This window comes from Ochotona curzoniae, unplaced genomic scaffold (assembly GCF_017591425.1).
Source record: "Ochotona curzoniae isolate NIBS_2020 unplaced genomic scaffold, NIBS_Ocur_1.0 scaffold_1852, whole genome shotgun sequence".
NCBI lineage: Eukaryota > Metazoa > Chordata > Mammalia > Lagomorpha > Ochotonidae > Ochotona > Ochotona curzoniae.
Genome location: NW_024467087.1, coordinates 51,981,813 through 52,006,462, shown reverse-complemented (window position 1 = coordinate 52,006,462; position 24,650 = coordinate 51,981,813). Strand labels below are relative to the sequence as shown.

The window sequence follows — 24,650 nt, the reverse complement described above, 5'->3', positions numbered from 1 at the left end:
AATCAGTGAACTGAAAATCTCTGTCTCTATTTCTCTCTCTCAGTAAGTCTTTCAAGTTAAATAAGTAATTCTTAAAAAAAAGAAGAAGAAGAAAGGATGACGTGTGACACTAGGCAGGGAGCTCAGCACTGTACTAAAAGGTATGCTTAGGAGCCGGCATTTTGGTTAATCTTTCCTCTGCAATACCAGCATCACATGACCCTGGATTTAGTACAGGCTGTTCTACTTCTGACCCAGCTCCCTGCTAATGTGCCCGAGAAAGCAGTGGAAAGTGGCTCAGGTACTTGTGCCCCTGCACCTAAGTGGGAGAAGCCCCTGGGTTCTGGCTGGACGTGGACATTTGGGGAATGAACTAGAGGACAGAAGGTCTGTTTCTGTAACTCTGCCTTTCAAATAGATTTTATGTATGTATTTTTGCATGTGCATATATAAATAAGTGATTTATTTTAGTACAGAGCAAATTTAAATCCACATTTTTTTTCTCGTAATACATATTTTCATAAACTTTCTTTTCTATTTTGCTGTATTTAGGACTTAAGTGCTTAGTCATCATCTGTTGTCTGCTAGAGAGTTCCTAGGTAGGAAGGTTGAATGGAGAGTGGGGTGTTGACTTGAACTCACATTCTCACTCTAACATTGGGGCTTAACTGCTGTGCCAACTGCCCAATGCATTTTCATGAACTTAATATGAATACAAAAATTTTAAAATCATTTGCATGAAAATGTATTCACATTATAATCCCATTTTCCATGAACTTTAAAAATTATCTTCCTGTTATTGTTAAACGAGCAGGTGTGAACTTGGTTAGAAAATACCATAGTAACAAATGAGAAGTTTTGATTTTTCCCTCCAGAGAACATTTTATTTGCTAAAGAAAAAAAAAATAGTAAGTTTCAATTGCTGGGGAAAATTAACAAAACAGCTAGCGAAAATATTTTTAACTAAAAATATCACTCCTTCGTGCCAACAGGCAATGCAATTATCTTGCTTAGAAGAAGAAACTCTTTTCAGAAATTAAAAAGCATAATAAGGTTTTCCATTGCAAGAAGCACCCAGTTTTAATACTGTCTATTTTGGAGAGCCAACTGGTATACCACATTACTACTCAGTTGATACAAATAAATATGCCAACTAGTCTCTAATTATTAGCTGCTTGTATGTCTCAAGTGAACATAATAAATGAATTTTTTTTGGACAAATTTCCAAAAGCTAAAGACACTCACCTCCTGGCTCACATCACCTTGAACTGCAGCCTATACAGTGGAGAAAATACAGGGCATGAATGTAAACATAGATTAGAAAACATTGTCTGTAAACTATGGTTGATAGAACCATTCCTATCCTTTTCTTGGGTTCAGGGTTAAGAAACCACGTGTTGTTTTCTACGAGCAACTAAGTAGTTGCTGCTTACCAAGATACAATTGCCTGCCCAAGACACACGTGTACATAATTGATATTCCTTTCATGAAAACAACTCTTGAAAAATTTTAAATCTCGAAATCCATTTGCTACACACCGGGTTAAAGCCACACACACGCACATACACACAAACCAAGGTGGCGGGGGGTGGGGGGGGCGGGGTGAAATGAAGTCAGAACGGCAGGCAATTTCCCCGTGTCTTTTGTATTACATGTGCTACGCAATGGTGGTAGCTCATTGACCCTCTCCATGGTCTCAGGACTACTCGGCTGTCCAAGTTGTGCAACGAGAACTACAACCCCCACAATGCTCTACTGGAGTAACCTCTTTGTTAACACGTCAATGCTTTATCCGGAGAAGCCGGCCACGGATTTTAAAACTTCCCGCCACTACCTGCTACTAGGTTGCTGTCAGCTCTGCAAAATAGCAATACCCATTGCACAAGCTCAGAAAAGCACGGCGGCGGGAACCTCAGGAAGGGGGATGGTGATTACAAACAGTTGCTTTCCGTATTTGAGTAGCTCTTCAGCCTGAGAATTATCAAGCTACAGCATGATTCATACAGCCGCAGGGCACCGGGGAATTTCAGTCTTATTAATACGTTCTAGGAATGGGAAAAGCATATTAATACAAATAATATAAAAACAAGTACTGTGCCGAAGACAGCACATCGTCTTAGGGTTTTACCGAACAATATCACAGCGTTTGATTTCACTTCCAAGGGACTTAGAAAAGAAAAACAAACACCGTGGTGAACTTATTTCCTGTCTGCACGGAGCCAGGAGTTTAAGTGAGGATTTGCAGAAGACCTGTACCCCTTTGAATAGTCCCGAGCAATTTTGCGTGTCTAAAATGAAAACACACATGCTACCCCAACATGGGTAACAGTTCATCGACGCGATTTTTTTTAGTCACCTTTCCTCCTGTAGCTAGTGAGCCCCGAGATCGCCGGCTCTTTCAGCCCTAAAGTTTCTAATTAAGGCGGTGAATCTCTGGTCTCTAGGACAGTCTGAAGTCTGCGCCGCCTAATGGCACAGGATTACCATTGCATAGCCATCTGGCATGACAAGAAGTGGAGGAGGGAAGGGTTGGGGAAAAAAAAAAAGGAAAAAGAAAACGGGAAGAACAAAGGCAAACACTGGAAAAAGCCGTGGCTTTCGTTCCCCCAAACGGGACGGTTCCCGGAGAAAAGCCGGAGACAGAGCAGGAAACTGGTGCCTGGAAGTGCGGCTGGAGGCGAAGCGTTCTCCAATAGGGTAAGCGGAGGGAGGGGGGTGGGGTAGGAAGCGACAGCACAGCGCTATGGCTGTTTGTAATTCAGCATGGAGACACCTCTTAAGCGATTCTTTCCCTTAAACAAAACACGTCAAAAGTGAACTACCAGTTGCATGCGCGATCATCATAAACCTCCGGCGAATGCTCTTTACTCTCCCCTTCCGTTCCATTCAGCACATCACAAAATCAGACTAGAAGCCAAGACGCTTGAAAAAAAAATCTCTGCCTATTAGAAAATATGTATTTCAGCAGATAATCCCCCTTCTACCTTCCCATTTCACTTACCTTTCTTTTGGGCATTGTCGTAGTTCTCTATAGGCGATCTTTGCAATCACCAGGAAAAAAGCACAGAGCAGTCTGTCCGACCGCTCCAAGAGCAACTGAGTTTTCAATGAACTAATTGCAGCACGACCTGTACTCGTCTCAAAAAAAAAAAAAAAATCCCTCGTTATTGGCAACATTAAACACGCCAAGACGCAACCAAACTACGTGAGTGGTTAGCAGGAGTGGGAGTTAGTTTGGAGTGACAGGCTGTCAGTCCAATAAGCATAGGTGGCCGGCGAGGGGAGGCGTGGCCCACAGACTTGCCCGAAACCTTCCTACACTGCCGGTTCTGACCACCGGTAGGGTTAGAAGAGCACGCGGAATTGGTACACGCAACGTGTTGCGGGAAAAAGATTGATTGTAAAGCCAGAGTTGTCTTATTTTTCCCTTAGCGTTCTAATGACATGTGCAATCCAACGCAGCTCCTTTCTCCACAGTGTTCGATACACAGTTTCTGGCTTGTGAGGGGGGAAAAGTGTTTTTGAGACTGGTTTGAGTCTGAGCTCCTGTCTTTCCTAGCCACCTTTGGCGGGAGGCTGAAGAGGAAAACGCAGGAGCACTCACGGGGAGAGTGGGAGAGTGGAGTTGTTTTTTACGATTGTGAGAACTTCCCGCCAAAGCAGAATTAAGATCCAGGCAGGAAGAGGTTGCCAAAATGGCGCGCCTCCCGCAGGTGGAAAGCAGGAAAAAAAAAAAAAAAAAAAAAACCCAGCCTGGGAGTTGCGAGCAAGAGCAGAAGCACGTGGAGGCGGGGATACCAGTTAATACCGTTATACTAATTGGAGAGAGTACACACACACACTCAAAATTAAGTGGGGCCCAGGAAGAAGTTCCTACGGAACGTGTCCACAGGAAAAATAATTATCGACTAGATTTTTATTCCAAAGGTAGCATTTAGCGAAAGACTTCAGCAAGGTACCTCTCAACACGTGTTTAGGACTCAAGAGACTGGATTAGCAAGAGGGGACTGCACACCCATCTCTAGTGCCAAATTTAAGGTTATGCCCAAAGCGGGGTGAGGTGATGAAGTGACGGAAGTGAGCCACTCAACTTGGCACAGGTTAGAATCTTCTCCCTTTTTCTTTTCTTTTTCTTTTTTTAACCACTCCACTTTTTACTTTTCATGCTAACGCTCCATAGGCTCAAGGCCTTCCCCTTCCACTCCCCTATCCCCCACCAACTGTTTTCTCTCCTATTATTGCGATAGAATAGTCCATCAACAACAGTCACAAATTATCATTTTGTTGTTTAAGTGTATCATGATATTGTAGCTACAGACAGTGGTAGAACATCTAGTATCATGTTGTCAAGGTATATTTAAAAGTTTCATCAGGAGTCCTCCTTTTATTCAGGAGTAGAGATGCATACTGCCATTCCTGCTATGCTGGTCTTCATTATACAGTTCATCTATGAGAATACATGTATACACATGTTTACCTATATTTCTATTGATCTTGTATTTTGCATGAAGGTTGCATTACATCAGAGAAATCATACGATATTTGTCCTTTTGGGATTGGCTTATTTGAAGTTAGTATTGTGTTTATTAAAGATGTTCCCCCCCCACCCCCACACTACTTTGATCTTTTAAAATATTACATGAAATAATTATTTGATTACTGAGTTTGGAAGTGTCTGCTTCAGTTTTTTGTTTGTTTGTTTGTTTTTGTTTGCTTGTTTTTTTTTGGTCTAAAGACTGTCCCCCACCAGCCTCACTCTATTCCCAGCCACATTTAGGCAACTTACTACTCTTCCTTTTTTTTTTTTTTTATTGTTGTTAACATTGTATTATGTGGTACAGTTTTATAGGCACTGGGGATTCCCCCCACCCCTCCCATACCCCTCCCCCCATGGTGGATTCCTCCACCTTGGGCAACTTACTACTCTTAAGGAGCTGCTGATCCTGAGGGTTTGAAAGCAGAGGTGGAAATTCGCAAATCAGGAATTTGAAACTAATTGTGATTGACATTGAAGGTGCTGCCCCTCCCCACAGTCTTCTCGCAGAAAAGCCTTGCTTTGGTGGTTCTAAGAACTAATTGTGTTTCAAAGTGTTCTGCAAATATTCCGTAGTTTTAAAAAAAAAAAGTTAGTGTTTTGAACAATTACTTAGGAAGAAAGATCTCATTGGTGTTCATGTGGCTTTTAAACATCGGGGCCTTCAGTTTAAAAGATGAATACAGTACCTGCTACAAAATGCCAACCCATCCCTTCAAATTAAAAACATAACTGAAGAATCCACTGCATTTATTATGTTCACTCAGTGTTCTTCAGCATCTATGGTGTGGAATTAAACAGATTAGGGATGATAAGAGTGTCTGACAGCAGCTCAATTTCCCTCTGCCTCCTTCATATTGCATTCTGATTCAAGCAGACAAGTCAGAAGGCCGATTAAATTGCTGCCTTTGCCTGCAACAGTTGGGATCATCCCTGAAGGCTCTTGATGTCTCTTTTTACCCTTATAGTGAAAGCATTGATGGGAAAGCCTCAATATGTTTCAATCACTTTATTTTCCACAAATTAGAAGGTATATATAAAATATATGGGCTGATTTAAAAGGAGAAGGAGAAAAAGAAAGGGAATGAAAACGTATCAACACTGAAATGCATCCATTCAACAGATTCTTGTTTAGCATTAGTTTGTCAGATTTTGGTTTTGTAAACTAGCTTATGAAAATGCAAAACCCTGTGGCATGCTAAGTTGCATTATACTGTTTCTGCCCCTGAGGATTTTTCATAATTTTTTCACGACAGAGCAAGCAGATGCATACATATTTACAAATCAAGACTGCTTGTATCATCTGAGTGGTATGGTTTAAATTCAGCAACAAAATAGGTGAGACGGATCTTTTCAAATGAGATTAGTTGGAAAAGGATTTTATTGAGGAGTTGGTATTTGCTTCGGCTATAAACTTTTGGATCAGCTATTATAACAAATGCAGGGACAGGAAAGTTTGTACTTGTTCAGGGAACAGACCACGTAGTCCCAGTATATTGAAAAAAAAAATGATCATGAAGATTCCTAGAAGGGAGACTTTAGAAGATTAGAGGCAATGCAAGCTGTGCTGATCGGTGACCTCTAAAATTCCTGTTCATCAGCAATTTCATTTTGGGGTCAAAATTTTCCTTCCTGCAGTCTGGAATGTAGTAACTGTGATTTTTTTTTAAAAGTCATACATGTATAAGAAAATTTTGTAAGTATTCCTCTATTTTTTCATGCTACTCCTCAACCACCCATATTTTTTGTAACCTTTCATCAAGAATAGGCTTTTGTACCAGGAAACATGCTTTAAGCTCTTGGCTTCTGCTATGTTACCATCTGACTGTAGTCTCATTCTCTTGTATCTTTACCTATTAAATGTCTACCAAAGTGTTCAGATCCAGTTCAAATAACTCTTTGAAAGAGAAAAGTTTCTTCAGTTATTTCAGCCTTACAAGAAAATACTTACCTCCTGTTATACTATAGAATGTAAATTATTTCACTCAGTTTTAGTACTCATATGACACAACCAAGTTCGACTTTTTTCCATTGATTCCTGAACTACTTCTTCAAACTTACACATACTTTTTCTTTATATAATTATGTTTTTAGCACATCATATCATAAGCATATCATGTAGAATTTACCTCCTTAACGGAATATTTTTTTCTAAAATTGATAAATCATTCCATAGTGAAGATTATATTATTGTGTAATTGTCAAAGGAAGACTTTCTGCTGCATCTTGTTTTCTAAGTTTACACTGGTTTCTTTTTTATTTATTGATAACTATGAATGTTGATTCCTAGTGCTTTCCCCCTGACTCTTTTTTTAAAAGATTTATTTATTTTTATTGCAAAGTCAGATATATAGAGAGGAGGAGAGGCAGAGAGGAAGAGCTTCTGTTAAATGATTCACTCCCCAAGTGACCACAACAGCCGGAGATGTGCTGATTCAAAGCCAAGAGCCAGAATCTCCCTCCTGGTCTCCCACATGGGTACAGGGTCCCAAGTCCTTGTACCATCCTCGATTGCCTTCGCAGGCCACTAGCAGGGAGCTGGATGAAAAGTGGGGCTGCCGGGATTAGAACCAGCACCCATATGGGATCCTGATACGTTCAAGGTGAGGACTTTGAGCTACTAGGCCTCCGAGCCAGGCCTCCCACCCACAACCCGACTTTTAAACATCCTTGATTTTACACTCAGAAGTTACTGGAGCTCTAGCATGTCCAGTTAATAACTAGTGGCAAATGCACAAAAAGATGCCAAAAAATCACATATGATAGAAACTGACATGAAAATTTTTGAGACAGAGAATCCACAGTAAAATATTAAGATTACGCTTTTATGGAGCCAGCATGGTGGCATAGCAATCTAATCCTCCAGCAGTTATGGACATCCCATATGGGCACTGGTTTGTATTCCAGCTGCTCCACTTCTAATGCAGCTATGTGCTTGCGGCCTGGGAAAGCAGCAGAGGACTGCCCAAGTCCTTGGGCTCCTGCACCTGCATGGGAGACCCAGAAGAAGCTTCTGGCTCCCAGCTGCGACTGTTGAGTCCATTTGGAGACTCAGTCAGCAGATAAAAGATCAATCTCTCTCTCTTCCTCCTCTCTCTGTAACTCTCAAGTATAAATAAAAAGATCTTTTTAAAAAATTTATGTATTTATGAGAAAAGAGATGTTGGTCATGATAAAAAAAGATCTCCAACTATTCTATATAATCACCGTTTAAAATTATTTGTGATACATAATTAATTAAAAGTATTACAAATATACTGCTTTGCCTAAAAAGGAATCTCCAAAGAACTGACCAGAAATACATATTTAGCTTTCCCTGTTAAAATATCTTTAATGCTGGCCCCATCCATCACTATACTTATTCTCATTGTGTTAAGAAACAAATTATATAAAACTTATTGTTGTCAAATGATTCATTACTTCGAGAATATAATTAAGATATTGTGTTTTAAATATGTTATTGATCAGTTTTTTTTTCAGAGAACAAAATACGTAGTAAGGATAGTGAGCCAAATATATCAAGGTACTTATTTCTGAGCCTTGCTTATGGTTGATAGGAGAAATTCCCCTAGGTTGATGATGGCCCTTAGCTGAAACTCACTCTGAGAATCTGTAATCCTGAGGACACCAAGCTTCCTATTTCCTACGTTTATTCAGAGCAGCCCAAATGAATAAAACACTGATGATATCTGAGAAAATGGATTTGAAAACTATGTTTTCGTTGGTAAAAAATGAATTGAACTACTTTCTAGGAGCAAAAGGGAACATAATAAATATTATGTGCCTGAATTGTAAATTTGCTACAAATTTTAGATAATAATTTGGAAGAATGCTATTTTCGGGTCTCAGATATTAAAGCTTAGAAGAAGACAGGAAATCTTGTGGTGCAATATTTTTTGAACATGGATAAACAAGTTCAGAGTTTTCTTTTTAATAAGTTGCACAAAATCATTTATTAAATGTACAGCAGGAATATATGATTGGTTTAGCTGTGAAGGGTTCACATCCCATATTACAGTATCTGCATTTGAGTTTCAGCTGTGGTCTTGATTTCAGCTTCCTGTTAATGTGCACCCTGGGAGATAGAAGATGATGGACCAAGGAGTCAGGTGTCTTGTACCCACATGGGAGATCGATACTGAATTACCATCTTGCCTGGCCTAGTCCTGGTTATTGCGGACATATTGGCAATGAACCAGCACATAGGAGGGCTCTCTCTTTCACACTCTCTCTGTATCTTGCCCTCGCACTCTTTTCTGGCTCTCAAATAAACAAAAGTAAATGAATGAAGAAATTTAACCAAAGTGTTAGCATCTTGAAATTCTCCACAGAATGTAGCAAGCAGAGAATTTAGGGAGGGAGAAAGGAAGAATCACTATAATAAATTTTTCTTAGGTGTAATTATGTGGAGGATCATCTGAATAAATAGCATGCTCTTACAGTCATAAGGATATAGCAAGCACTGCATGGTGTGCGTATTGACTTCTTTTTCAAAGAATCACCTTTTAATGAAATCAGTCTACATTCACATCTTTTGTTAAATAAGAGCCCACAGTTTCATTCATTTTCGACCTACTTAAAACTTGAGGAATTTTACATTGCAGTGAGTAACCATTCAAGCTTACAGACACGCTCAATACTTACACATTTTAATGGCAATAGCATAAATCTACACGTACATGTTTTCAATAAACTAAACATGTCATTCAAACTCTTTGATGGCTACATTGCTAATAAAATAAGTCATGGGAAGGGAATTCTTAATTTCATGATTAAATTGCCTAAATGGAATTTTTAAAAAAATTATATTTGTTAAATATTTTGCTTGTTAGATTTTATATGGTTTAGTCTACCTCATATGGAGCTAGGGTCAATTTGGGTTAAAAGGAAAAGATAATTGTTCCTTCAGTCTCCTTTTGTTTTCATGTTCTGGTTCACTTCTAAATTTATTGTTCAAGGTAAAAGCATTTGGTATATGATTTCTCCTGGACGAAGCCCACACTGGAGATTTTTTTAAAGCAATAAAGCAAGCATACATGACACATGTTATATTGGCTCATGAGATGTGTCTTGTTCTATGAGAAAATATTAATATTTGTGTTGCTCTTGAAAATAGTAACATTATTTTTTGAGTTTGTACTAACTTCTGCCCATACGAAGTAGCATCCTACCATATTGGTCATCATTATGCTATGGAAAAATCATTTCTTACATGTGAATTTGCATTTTGTTTCTAATTTAAAAACTTACTCAAATCTTTATGTTTCTTTCGCTCAGTCAGTTGCTGACAGCTGTGCTTTGACGACTACACTGGTTAGGTTCTTTGAATTTGCAGGAGTTGTTTACCAACGAGAGTAAGGGGCTCAAAAGAGCAGAAGATAGAGTCATGCTGAAGGAGACTTTGAACTTTGTCTAAAACAGAGGTGAGGATAAGGACTGGAATGCTGAAGCCAAAGTACCTATTTGTACATAGCATCCCAGATTAAAATAAGGCCACAGAATGTCAGGTTAGACAACGGAAAAAAAATGTGAGAGTGTCATTTCTGAGAGCAGTTGGAATAGAAGTGTCTTAGAAATTTACAACAAGGGCCTGGCGTGATAGTCTAGTGACTAAAGTCCTCGCCTTGCACACACACCAAGATTCCTTATGGGTGCTGGTTCTAATGCTGGCGTCCCTGCTTCCCATCCAGCTCCCTGCTTGTGGTCTGGGAAAGCAGTTGAGGATGGCCCAAAGCCTTGGGACCCTGCACCCACAAGGATGACGTGGAGGAAGTTCCTGGCTCCTGGTTTCGGATCAGCTCAGCTCTAGCCATTTTGGCCGTTTGGGGTGTGAATCATCGGACCGAAGATCTTCCTCTCTGTCTCTCCTCTAACTTTCCAATAAAAATAAATAAATCTTAAAAAAAAAAAAGAATTTAATGGGAAGAGTTAACACTGGAGAGCAGCACCAATTTACACTCAATACAGAAGCATACCTTCTTCCCTTACTTTGTCCAGTATTTAGTACAATTAAATGTACTAACTTTGTTGAATTCGATGAGATAGAATATGTTTTTGATTTGCTTACCCTTAGTTGTGAGTGAAGCTGAACATTTTTCCAATGCTTAAATTTTATATTTCATTTTTGTGTGTCATTCAACCATAGGTCTTATTTTTTTCTATTGGATTTTCTTTTATTTTTTTGAGCTTTTAAAATATTTTAATCGATTTTACATCAATATTGTACATATTTGTGGTGTAGTGTCTTGTAATTTGATACATGTAAGCAGTGTGTAACAGTCAAATCGGTGTAATCACCATTTCCATCTCCTCAAACACTCATCATTTCTTTTTGTTGCAAATTCCTCTCTTGTTAGAGATAATAATAATTTGCATCCTATAGCCACCTTACAGTGTTATTTAACGTGGTAGCTTATTTTTCCTATTTTATGGTATTTTGATACCCACTATTGAACCTCAGCCCAGTCCTTCTCCTTGTCATTCCGAGCCTCTAATGGTCACTATTCCTTCCGGTGGCTAAATTCTATGAGATCAGATTTTTAGCTTCCACGTGTGATTGAGAATGTATAATTTTGACCTTAAGTGATCTTTTTCCATTGCAGAAGACTCATGTTTTCTAAGTAACCTTATCAAAATTTTCACTGTGATTTTTTTAGGGGCTCTGTTTTGGCTTGGGAGACTTTTCGTATTCCAACAATATAAAAATTCCAACTCACAATACTCTGTAGAAATTGTATTCTTTCACTGTGTATGTTAAATATTTGTGCACTCCTCTGGGTAGTCTTTGTGGCTAAGAAGTGAGTGAGGTACAGCTTAGTTGTTTCCAAAATATAAGCCAACATAGAAGTTACCATCTACAGGTGAAGAAATTGACAGCTAAAAAAGTGAAGAAACCAATCAAGATTTATAAGTCAGTTATCAACAAAGTTGAGACTAGAAATTGGGCCTTCTGTTTCAACTTTTGGCCTGTAATTTTTCTAACAAAGCGCAATGACTCATTGTCACCTCTTCTGCTTAATTAAGTACTTGCCTGGCTTGACAGCTTTGTGATTTACTCTAACCTAGTAGAAATTGGATGAAAAAGCTTTTTAATTATAAACAATTATCTGTTTGCCACCAGGAAAGTGTAAATTAGAAAATGATTTATTTCCTTGCATTGGGAACATCTATACCAGGAACTTCAGGGAGAGACACCAACTGTGCTATAGACTGTTGCTTTGGCAAAGTTGGGAAGGTGATAATCACAGTGCTTACCTTCAAGGGGATCTGGAGTAGGGATGGAGACAAGGGGAGAGAGGAGAATTGGATTTCTTTCCATTTTCCTCTTAGGTCAGAACTCACAGAGTCCCTACTTGGAGATTATTAGTAAGATACTCCCTAGTATTTCTCAGGTTAATTAGATGAAGAAACATCCACTTATTGGGGCTTATAAAGTGTCAAGTGCTATGTTAAGCTTCCCATGAACTATACATCTGTCCCTCAAATGATACTAGTATTGCTGAGTCAGAGTTCAAACTCAGATCAGTTTGGCTACAGAGCCTGTGCTCTTTTAATTATATTTGAGTTCTTTCAGTCTTTTTTTCTTTTCACCAATTCTGCTTTTGAATCTTAGTTCAAAAGTCCAGTATGACAAAAGAAATCAACATATAAAATTCTACTAATGTAATTAATTAGATTGAGGATTAATTATGTTTGGTTTCCTGTCTTGCAGTTTCAAATTTCCAGTTCTCCCCGGGACATAGTGCCATCTTGCCTCCAACTGAGAAATAGCTGCTAGATCAATGCTTGCAGAATGTAATTATCCAGACCATAACTGCAATTCACATCCATTCCTTCCACAAATATTCATTGAGCACTTACAATAACAAACGTTTTACTCTGTTTCTTGAGGAGCACACAATCTAACAGAGATAAGTATGCCTTAAAAATCACAGTGTAATCTGATATTTTATATAACACAAATGTGTAGAAAATAGTGTGGGTACCAGAATGAAAAACAATAGGGCCCGGCGTGATAGCCTAGCAGCTAAAGTTCTCACCTTGAATACGCCAGGATCCCACATGGGCACCGGTTCTAATCCAGGCAGCCCTGCTTCACATCCAGCTCCCTGTTTGTGGCCTGGGAAAGCAGTCGAGGACAGCCCAAAGCACTAGGACTCTGCACCCATGTGGGAGACCTGGAAGAAGCTCCTGGCTCCTGGTTTCAGATCAGATCAACTCCGGCCATTGTGGCTGCTTGGGGAGCGAATCATTGGACAGAAGATCTTCCTCTCTGTCTCTTCTTCTCTCTGTATATCTGGCTTTCCAATAAAAATAAATAAATCTTTTTTTTTTAAGAAGCAATTGTATTGACTGAAAATGGAGTTAAAGGAGACCTACTGAGAAGATTAAGACGAAAGAAAAGGGATGAGAATCCAAGGAAAGTCATTACTAATGATTTTATACTTTTTGTTCATTCCAAAAACATGAGTAACTGTTAAGACATGTCTTTTTTTGTGCTTATTGCTTGTTGATAATACACATAAAATATGTAACTGTTACAAGATTTTCGTAAGTATCCCTCCACGTTATCTTTGGATACCAGTAGCAGTGTGGCCACCTCTCAGAGTCACCAACATTGTTTCCAGGGGGCAGTACAACTACCTAGACTTTTTGGTTTTTTAATAACTAGAAAAGTCAGTATCCATTTCCACTACGTATTTCTTAGTGCTGAAAGGGAGAAGTGGGATCCTGCCAGGTGTACACCCAGATAAGCTGCTCCTAGAATGTAAGGTTGCTGTGGTTAAAGAAAGTTTTACAGGTGCCAACCATGAATAAAATATGTAAGCTTGCCAGCAAAGGCATTGACAGGTCAGCCAGTTGATTCGTGGAATAATTCAGCCTCCTTGTATAAAATGTTGATTAGAAAAGACTGGCAAACATGTGGCATATATTGCAACATATGTAGGATATGTAATTTCAGCGACATGTGAAAAAATGAAACCATTATCTTTGTTTATATACCAATTCAATTCCCATGTTTCAATTAAATTTTAAATATGAAAAGACTTGGGACTGTAGTAAATTAAATTTGCATTATTTTTATTCTAATGAAGATAAGAATGCTGAAGTGTCTTTTCAACCCGTAAAAAAATGAGAATGAGCCTTTTGATGATAAATCCACTAATGGATTCAGAACTGGCGAGCAAGAGTAACATAAAAAGCATGAATTTCATGCATATCACAAATTTTTTCAAATATGCATCTAACAGCTGACTAAAATATTGAACGTTAGAAAGCATGTCATTTGCTGTACTATCATTTTTCCACCCTGTTATTACATTCTTTGTTTACAAGCTTTGATTATGTCCAGATTAGTGCTTTCATGATTAATTTACACACTATCATTCAATTTCACATAAGCTTGACTATTCCAGTGAGTTTTGGTTTTAATATTTCACTTCTCTTACAAATTGTTGATAAAAAAGACCTCCAATTTTATTATTAATCCATTTATTTTAAAATCTTATTAGGTAGCTATTGTAATATAATTTATATATCATATGATTAACTCATTAATGTGCACAATCAAAAAAAATTTTTTTTTGTTTCGTGGAGTGGTGAAAGCATCACCATAATTTTAGAACATTTAAAGCGCTCCAGAAAAAAACCCATTACCACTTGTCAGTCATGGCCCATTCTCTGCTAATCTCTTACCCCAGTGGATCTGTTTATTCAACACAACTCCCAAACTCATGTAGAGATTAAAAGAACCCAGAATAGTAATACTGCTCTTGGAAAATAAGAATAAAATTTGAGCATTCGATTTCAAAATTCATTGCAAAGCAGCAGTAAGCACAATGGTGGGAGGGACATAAAATTCAACAGCGTAGAACTGAGAATCCAGGAGACCATTGGATTTATGGTTAACTGATTTTTAACAATACAGAAAGAATTCAATAAGAAAACAAGTGTTTGAAACAAATGAAATGGACTGAAACGTACATGTAAGCAAATGAAGATGAACTAATTTATCACACTGTAGAAAGAAAAATTAACTCAAAAGTGATCACAGTCCTAGTTAAGGCTAAAATACTCAAACTCATATGTTAAAACATGGGAATAAATCTTTATAGCCTTAAGTTAGATATATATTTTTAGAAATACCTCCAAAAGAGCAAACACTAAGAAAACAGACTATAAAATAAAAATATATTGTGCTACAAAAAAATTTTTAAAAATTTAAGAAAATTTTACAATAACAGGAAATATTTACTGTTTGTGTATGTTACATGGGGCTTTTATCTAGAATATATGAAGAATTCTTAGAACTCCATGAACTGAAAAAAAATCTAATTTAACATTAGAGAAAGGATTTCATATGATTCAACAGTTTGTTTCCTAGATTTATAGGAAAGAAAAATTAAAACATATTATTCACTCAAAAACTTTTACAGGAATGTTCACAACAGCATTATTCATCACGGCCAACAAGCAGAAAGAAATCAAATCTCCAACTAACAAATGGCTAAGTAGTGTGTGGTAGATCAGCACAATGGAATGTTGCTTTGCATTCGAGAGAAATAAAGTGCTGGTACATGGTACTGCATGGATGAGCCTGAAAAACTATGCATTAAGTGGGTGCTCGAGAAGCCTCTTCGAACAGAATGATTAGGATTCCAGCTCCTCTGGTTCTGATCTGGGTCCCTCCCAATACACACCCTAGGAAGCAGGAGGTGATAGTGAACGTACTTCGGTCCCTGTCACTCATGTGGGAGACCTGAAATCAGTTTTGGGCTCCTAATTGCTGGCTTGGCCAAACCTTGGCTATTGCCAACATTTCGGGGGGGGGGGGGGTTATAAACAAAATTTTAAAACACTGCTTCACAAAAATGTTTTCCTGGGTATAAGAAGCCAGTAACAAAAAGACCTTAAATGATAAGAAAATTTGCTTAAGATTTAATAACATACACAGGCTGAAAATAAAAGTTAGAAAATGATGTCATTCATTTAGAAGTAAAACAGACCAGATGAACTTGTGACTGCTACTAAAAAGCTATCTTAGTGTAATAATACAAGGGAAAATGGGGTGGGGAGGGCAAGGGAATGGGGAGGATGGAAAGAGAAATCCTACAGCCTATGGAACTGTATCATGAAAAATAAAAATTTTAGTTTATTTTAACCTTTTAAAATACATATTTTAAAAAAGATTTATTTCCTTATATTGGAAAAGCAGATTTACACAGAGGAGAGACAAAGATCTTCAAGCTGCTGGTTCACTCCCCAAGTGGCCACAAGAATCAGAGCTGAGTTGATCCAAAGCTAGGAGTCAGGGCTTCTTCCGGGTCTCCAGCATGGGTGCAGGATTCCAAGGTCTTGGGTCATGCTCAATTGCTTTCCCAGGCCACAAGCAAGGAGCTGGGTGGGAACTGGAGCAGCCAGGACTCAAACTGGCACGCATATAGAATCCCAGCAGTGGCAAGCTGAGGATTGAGCCACTAATTAAAGACTTTGCAATAAAAAAATACATTTTTTAAAGAGTTGTTTTTAAAATAAAAAAGAGAGACACTTGATGAGAGTGAGATGTGGACATGGATTTTAGTTTGCTGGTCTCTCTGCTGAAGAATAAATATTCCTGTTTTTGAAAAAGCAGACACTAAATGCTCATCATACTTGCAGAATGGCTGTTACCTTCTTGCAGTAAATTTGCGTCCAAAGAAGTGGTAGAAACAGGTATTTCCACAATCCAAGTGTCACTAGGTCAGGCTATATTCAGAACTGAAACAAGGTTGATGCATATCAGCAAAAGAAAGCATTGTGCTAGTCATTTGTTATTTAGCCACAATAACTGAGGTTTTAGATAAAAGCTTACATTTGAGTTCAAACTGAAAGATTTGGGTTCTTCTGGCTCCCCATATTACCCTAAGCTTCAAGTCTTTGGTGAACCAATGCTTTCTCAGTGATGGTAAACTAAACTTGTCTCACTCCTTTGCTTTATCTCTATAACAGTTGTCATTTTCTACTATATTATTTAACTTAATTGTTGGATTTATTTTCTGTCTCCTACATTAGAATGCAAGCTCCATAAAAGCAATAATTTTTATCTGCTTTTTTCTCCATCCCAAGGCCCTGGCTCATACTGCTCAATAATTACCTGCTCAATATATAAATGAACACAGCAACTTCCTTTCATTTGTTCAGAGATGACTTCTCTGTGGATTGATTTTCTTTCCTGCACTCTGGTTTTCATTGTGATTCATAAAACAGGCACACCTGAATAACCTATGACCACTGACACTTGTCAGTAGATCACGATGAAGCCCATAGAGTGCTTCTGATGATACTTCAGTCATGGGCCTAGACCAGCTGAGCCCAAATACCCACACAAGTATGTGTGTATGTAACTTGCTACCCTATTGGATTCTTAAGGATTATGGCTCTTTCCTAGCTACATTTACCTATTAGATGGGTTCACTAAGTCTAGTGGAAGATCAGAGTGAGTCTGGATCTGCTAGACTTAGTTTCCCGATGCCCTGAAATCTATGAGCAGATTATATATTCCTGTGACTTCAAGTAAAACTAATCAGAGAGATCCTGTTTGAATCATCATTATTAGATAGCTGCAGCATTTCTCACTGGCAGACCTGACATACTTGTACATAAAGTGACTGAATATTATGAAATATGGTGTTTCATGCTGGTGTATTCTGTCAGCCATGGATAATACTACACAGAAGCACAATGACTGACAGATGGATCCAAGGGTCCAAGCAGCCTTTGAATTACACCTGTAAGTTCCAGGCTGCCAGTCTTTGTTGTCTATGTCAGTTGTTCACTTAAAAATGCAGAAACCAGGGGGCTGGTGCTATGGCATCGTAGGTTAACTCTCCGCCTGTAATACCAGCATGTCTTACGGGGAAACTATTCTAGTCTCAGCTGCTTCATTCTTCACTTCTGATTAAGCTCACAGCTAATAGCCCAGGAAATCAACAGAAGATGGCTCAAGTCTCTGGGCTCTTGCACCAATGTGGGAAACCCAGAAACAAGTTCCTAGCTCCTGGCTTCAGATTGGCTCAGCTCAGGCCATTGTGGCCTTTTGGAGAGTGAACCTGCAGATCGAACCTCTCTCTCTTTCTCCCCTTCTGTCTGGGTAACTCTGTCTTTCAGATAAAAATAAAATAAAATCTTTTTTAAAAAAATTCAGAAATTCTTCCATGAAATGTGGCATTTAGGGCATTATAGGACACTCTTTCAAGAAATAGGAACTCTTGCACCATGTCGGTCTTCTGCTTTGGAAATATCGGAGTTTCCTGGTGAGCAGGCAGTTACACTCATTTCCAAAGTGCTAATAGTAACCCATCATGGGTCTAGCATAGAGATCTCTGTGCAGAATGACCCAAACCTATTTTCTTTCTACCAGACAAAATAATAATAATTAAAAAAAATGTTTTACCTTGCTTGGAAGCCTAAAGTTCATTTGTCCATTAAGTTACTATCTGACAGTTTTTCAGCAACTAAACCAGGTTAAAGGAAATGTTCTTAAAAGCCTTAAACACCTAGATGGTTCTGCAAATGCATGATCAGAGATATGGAAGGAAGACCATTGATTATAGAGCCCATAGTTTTGCAAATTTTTTTTCCTTTCAAAAACTATCTACTTTCTTTCCAGTGATTTTCTAATAAAACGACTGTAGGATTGCTGTCAGATCATGCATGTTTATACTACCAGGTTCAAAATATGCTGATCATCTACTACATTTTAGAGTGTGGCGCTATCAGTAAGAGTTCTGCCCACTGAGTCTCGTATGATACGATGAATCAAGAATAAACTGAGCCAGATGGAGAACTCCAATGGTAGTGAAGGAAGTAAGCAAAGATTCCAGCATAGTTTTATCTCTTGGTTACTGTTTAACTTGCTTGTGAAGCTCTATCAGTTTTAAGTTTAACAATGTATTTATGATAACATCACAACTTTAAATATATTGATTGAAAACTGTCACTTTTCCTTTGTTTCAAAACAAATTCCTATATAATATTCAGCTCTGCAACTTGCTATATAGATACAATTTGTTGGTACACTAGAGGATTTCTTTTATCATTCAACATGTTTCATACAAACGAAGTCTTGAGGGAATTATGAAAACTGTTGAACCTAACATTTTGGTTATGCAGTTTTGGGGAAAGGCTTCTGATACAGCAATTGGTAGGGAGGGTTCATTTCAATTGTATGTGCAATATGGTTTCGACTTTTAATCCATTATCAACTTTGCTAAGAATATCTTAGCAGCTTTAGGCTTTCTTTAGTATTCCTTGATTCAAGAATATTTCTGGCTTGTTGAAGGATATCATTCCACATATAAGACTGATAGGAATCTCAGAAAATTTATCATAAATGTTTAAAGTGTCAGATAGTAACATCTAGAAGCAAATAATGTGTTTACAGACTTTGCAAGCTGACAGAATCAATCATTCTATGGACTGGACCCCCAGTTCCATCTACAAGTCTACAACTTCATTGTCCTCAACACTGTGTCTTACATAAGGTTACATGTAACCATTTGCTAGCTGTGCAATGATCTGAACTATTTTCAACCATTGGTAGATTTTCTGAGTAGACAATTTCTTGGGATTAAATGTCCTCTATTATTGCATGTTATCCAATACTGCATGACAATGTTCCCACTCCCAGGTTATGGCTACTCAATACGTGCATGTTTTGAATCTGAACTGCCACAATAATAGCTTCCAATGTAGTAAACACAGTAAGACATGCTTTCCGATTAATATGATTACTCCAAGTTGTGGATAATTGATCCCTTGGACATACGATAATTGGTATCTTCAGATTGACTTCTAAACAAAAACAAGTCTCTAAAGAGCCACAAGGTCAAATCAAATATGGGAGTTCTGGCAGTGAGCCCCAGCCAAGGCCCCAGCAAACAGCTAGCATCAACTGCTAAGCCTATGACTGAATAAACCTTCAAATAGTCTTAACCTCTACTCTTGGAGTATTCCTGAATAAGTACTAAGACATTTTAAAACAGAAAGAGATAATTTTGTCATGTAACTTCTGAAATTTTAGCTCCATAGAATCTGTGAGCATAATAAAAAGGAATTCTGTTTCTGAATATTTGGGATGACTTACTAGCCAACAGTATATAACCGGAATGGAATTTGCTATCTGTAAGTAGAGTACTGCTGTAACAAAACTTAAAAGCGTTTCTCAAATGGCTTTAAAGACCAAACAACAGATGAACAATGAGAGGAGCTCAGGCCCAGAAGGATGGCTCAGTCACTATATCCTCATCTTGTATGCTCCGGCATCCCATATGGGCACCAGTTCATATCCCAGGTTTGGCATTCTCCACCCAGCTCTCTGCTTATGGCCTAGGAAAGCAGTAGAGGACGGCCCAAAGCCTTGGGATCTTGTACCCATGTGGGAGACCTGGAAAAAGTTCCTGGCTTCAGATCATCTCAGTTCTGGCTGTTGTGGCCATTTGGGGACCAACGGATGTAAGATTCTCTCTGTAAGTCTGCTTTTCCAATAAAAATAAAATAAATCTTAAAAAAATAGGAATTGTACCATAAAATTCAAAATTTTAAAAAATCAACAAAAAACTTTAAAAAGAAAGTGCAGTTTGAACAAAGTGGTAGAAAAAGTATATAAGACCTTGAAGGGGCTGCTGATGAGGGCTTAAGGGGAATAAGAAAAATTAGAAGCATGAGGAAATGAGTATCTTATACTGGCAAAAATCAGCAGTAATCTGAGCTAACATGGAAAACAGGGTTACTTATATAGATAAATAGGTGGAATTTTAAAAGTGTCATCTGGTTTCTTTTCATTGCATGTAAGTATATATGAAAGGAGGGATGTGAGCTAAAAAAATCAGAACTCAATCAATCTGAAAACAACTCTGTCGTGTCCAGCCTCTCCAGACAGTGATTCTCAAAGGCAAAAGAACCTCGGGACAAAGATCAAAACCAGGTTGGCATTGTAAACTCTTCCCTTAAAACCTCAAAAGCATGTGAGCCCCTTCTTTCTAGACCCTTCCAGAGAGCCAAAAGTAGTTCTTTTAAGGATTTTAAGAATGTAATTTGATTTTTTTTTTTTTGCTAAACAATGGAGCCCCAAGAAGTTAAAGGGACTTTCCACACAGCAATTTATCAGGGAGTTCAAACTAGAGAAAGGTATAGAAATTTTGTATGGCTTTTATCCAGTGGAGTAGATTATAAATTGGTACACAGCAATCCCATGAGATGTTTCAAGAAATGTAGATGAGTTTGGACTGAAAGAGAGGATGTAGCACAAAAGGGAGTACTTTGAACTCCCAAATTACTATATGAGGAAGCAAGTTGCAAAACTGGAAACACGATGACTCAGATGGTGAATCCAAGAAGTTAGAGAAAGGGAGAGGAATGATAGAGAGTAAATTCCAAGCAATACAACAAAAAAAAAGTACTGGGAATGTGAGTCCAGCAAGATTTCAGAATTGACTGTTATATTCTTTCCACTCCTGCCCCCTTTTCAAGAGTTTATAGCAGTTAATCTAGAGCTATTCTCACAATTTTATGTTGAATGAAAGGAGTAGATGAATTGGAACTTTGGTTTGTATGTCTTCAGGTTAAGAGGTGCTCCAGGAATATCACCCAAAGAATGAAATACTAGAAGCTTCATCTGGACACAGACTCGATTCAGATAATGAGATCTGGTAGTTAAAGTGTTGTCATAAATGCCATTAGACTTAGGAGTCTTAAAAGAACCACTTTACTCTGTATGTGGGAGAGATGATCACTGTAACCAGTAGGCAGATGGTGGAAGGTTGTACTTCCGGAAGATGATTACAACAATACCTGCAGTTCCACATGCTCTTCCTAAAATGTAAATTTAACATTTCTTTCATCAAGGAGTTAAGCAGACAACACATTGGCATAGCAGATTGATCATTTGCCTGCACTACTATGTGGGCACCAGTTCATGTCCTTGCTGCTCCACTTCCCATCTAGCTCCCTGCTTATGGTCTGGGAAAGCACTGAAATATGGCACAAGTTCTTGGGCTCCTGCCCCAATGTGGGAGACCCAGAAAAAGCTCCTGATTTCTGGGTTTGGGTAGGCTCAGTTCTAGCCCTTGTGGCCATTAGGGAAGGGAGCCAGAAGATGGAAGATCTCCTTTGTCTCTCCTTTCTCTGTAGATCTGCCTTTCCAATAAAAATAAATAAATATTAAAAAAAAAGTGGAAGAGTATTCATAACCATTCAATCCAAATAGAATGGTGACAATGGCCAAGTGATGACATCTGAGTTCTGAGGTTAGGACGTTAATGTGATAGAGCATCCATTTAATGACTCTTAGGGCACTTGCCCTTGGAACTCAGCTGCCTTACTGTAATGGGGTCCAAGCACTGACAATAAGGAGTCACAGGTTGACAGTGACATCATGGCAAAGCTAGTTAAACTATTATCTGCAACTCTGCTGTTCCAGATCAAATGCAGGTTTCAGTCCTGGATGCCCTGCTACCAATCTAACAACCTTCTAGTATGACTGGCAATGCAGCAGAAGATGGCCCAAGTACTTGCACCCCTGCTACTCACATGGAAGACAAGGATGGGGTTCTAGGTTCCTGATTTTGACCTGGCCCAGATCTGGTTGTTCAACTGAAGAGTAAGCCGGTAAATAGAAGATATCTCTCTCCCTATCTCTGACTCTCTCTCTCACTCTGTGTGTGTGTGTGTGTTTTCTGCCTTTCAAGTAAACAAATCTGTTTTTACTGAGTCACATGTAAGTGTTCCAGCATATAGCCCAAGGTGACATTACAAAGTTGCTAGCGTCAACTACCAGATATGGGAGAGATTGGAGCTTCAGATTATGTTAACCTTCAGCCTTTGAGTCTTCCCAGCCAATGTCTCAGATACAGTAACAGATAATTCGCCCCTACTATGTCTTTCCAAGTTGCTAATCCTAATTGATTTATCCCTTAGGATTAAAAAAAAAAAAAGTGAGTTGTCATATCCCACTGCATTAGGCAGTGAGTTACATAGCAGTGATAACTAGAATGATATACTATAGCCAGTACTCTTCTTTCCTAAACCAGGTTTCAATAAAATAGGTGGAATATTCTACCAGACAGTCTGGTCATCTCTACGCTTTTTAAAAATTTTTATTGGGGCTGACATTTTGGCTCAGTGGTTTGTATTACTGCCTGAGACTACTGACATTTCATATTGGAGTACTAGTTGGAGCCCCAGCTGCTCTGCTTCCAATCCAGCCCCCATGCTAATATGCCTGGTATAGCAATGGAAATTAGCCCAAGTACTTGAGTCAGTGCCAACCACATCAGTCACGATCTGGATGGAGTTCTTGGCTACTGGCTTCAGCCTGGCCGAACCCTAGCAGTTGGAGACACTTGAAAAATGAATCAGTAGATGGAAGATATCTCTCATCAACTGGCTTGCTTTCATTCTTGCCGTCTGTGTGTGTGTGTGTGTGTGTGTGTGTGTATGACTCTGCTTTTAAATACATAAATAAATCTTAAACATGGTTTATTTATTTATTTTATTTATTTGAAAGCCAGGTAGAGAGAGAGAAGAAAGAAAAAGAGGAGAGAGAGACAGAGAGATCTTCCGTCCTCTGACTCAGCTCCTCAAATGCCTGCAACAGCCACCACTAGACCAGATTAAATCCAGAAGCTGGAAACTCATTCTAAATTCCCCCATGAGTGGCAGGAACACAAGTTCTTGAGCAGCGTGTGTACTAACAGGAAGCCAATATTGAGGTAAGAGGTAGAACTTGAACTCAGTCATTCAGGTATGGGATATGAAGTTCCAAGTCATGTGTTAACCACTGCACCAAACACTGCACCCCCATTTCTAGACTTTTGGCAATTTTTGAAATGCTTTTAAAGATTTATTTATTTATTTATTTGAAACATACACAAAGAGTTCCAGTGAGCTTGCATCTTCTGTTTTATTTCTCCAAATGGCCAGTGACTGCAGTTGGACAAAGCTGAAGCAGAAACCCAGAATTCCGTCAAGGTCCCCCACGTAGGTGACAGAGGGCTCAAATAACTATGCCATCCTTCCACTGCTTTCCCAGGAATATTAACATGGAATTGGATCACAAACGGGACAGCCAGGACCCAAACTGGCACTCAAAAATAGAATGCCAGTATCTCCAAAATTTGTTTTAGTCTGGAAATAACATCGCTATAGAAAATTCATTACTGTTTAGGCTGGAAGTTTATCGTAGAGATATATCTCTGGAATATATTAAAACTATCAAATGAGTCCGTTTTCTTCAGGCTTTTTACCTAACATATCTCATAAGTAACAGTACTTCACAATAACAGTAACTTTTAATGTAAGGGTCGGAGGTACACATCAAACTTCAGTGTTGATCGGAAAAGGAAATGTGTAGTTTGAAAAAGTCTCCAAACCCTGGAGATTCTTCTGAAATCTCCACTTGAGATACAGTGATTGGTGCACTAATATCCTCTAGAGACCCAAGACAGGATATTGTACAGACTTTCAATACTCAACAGCCAGAGGCATCACAAAGAACTAAGAAAATCATTAGGAACTGAGATTATTTTACAAATATTCTTGGGTTACAACATAAAGCTCTAGAATTTCATATTTGTTTTAAAATGATCATAGGTTGATAAAAAATGCCAGAGATGCATTGAATTAGATAGAGGGTAAATACAACCAATGCTATTGTAAAGAGCAGCAGAAGAGGTGGCTTTAAGTATGATTAGGCTTTTTCCATCAATGGTTCCTTTCTTCTCAATATAACAAGCTGTTGTAAGTTTTAGTACTGAAGATTCAGCCAATGCTTTTATTATCTCATCTGACACACATCAATTTGTTACCTGATTGGAATAAAACTGAGTCCAAGATATGCAAAGTGTGTACATAATCAGAAAGAATACTGTGTGAGTTTACCTTCCTTCCCTCTAATTCTTCTATTTCTAATACATGTTGGCATTTTCAAACCACAGCTACCCATTTTTCCTCACTTCCTGCAATCTTGTATAACTATGTTAGTTCAAAAAAAAATAACTATGTTAGTTCATTTTAATCATATATTGTCTGTCATTGTGCAGTTATCTTTACTGGCTTTGTAACATCTATTTCACGCTTTTTTATGTGATTTTTTTTCTCC

The 24,650-nt window shown here is 38.3% G+C and overlaps 1 protein-coding gene across 4 annotated transcripts in view; it reads right to left on the bottom strand.

Moving 5' to 3' along the window:
- The window catches only part of HMGN5 (high mobility group nucleosome binding domain 5), a 62,298-nt gene that overhangs the window by 5,715 nt on the left and 31,933 nt on the right, over nt 1-24,650 (bottom strand). For 3 of the 4 annotated variants that reach the window (XM_040999451.1, XM_040999448.1, XM_040999450.1), the window contains 2 exons: nt 2,981-3,117; nt 1,225-1,254 (listed from right to left, as the gene is read on the bottom strand). In XM_040999451.1, coding sequence (XP_040855385.1) covers nt 1,225-1,254; nt 2,981-2,995 — 45 coding nt within the window. In that variant the 5' untranslated portion in view covers nt 2,996-3,117. The remainder of the gene's footprint in view (nt 1-1,224; nt 1,255-2,980; nt 3,118-24,650) is intronic. The other variant, XM_040999449.1, reaches the window with a different exon arrangement.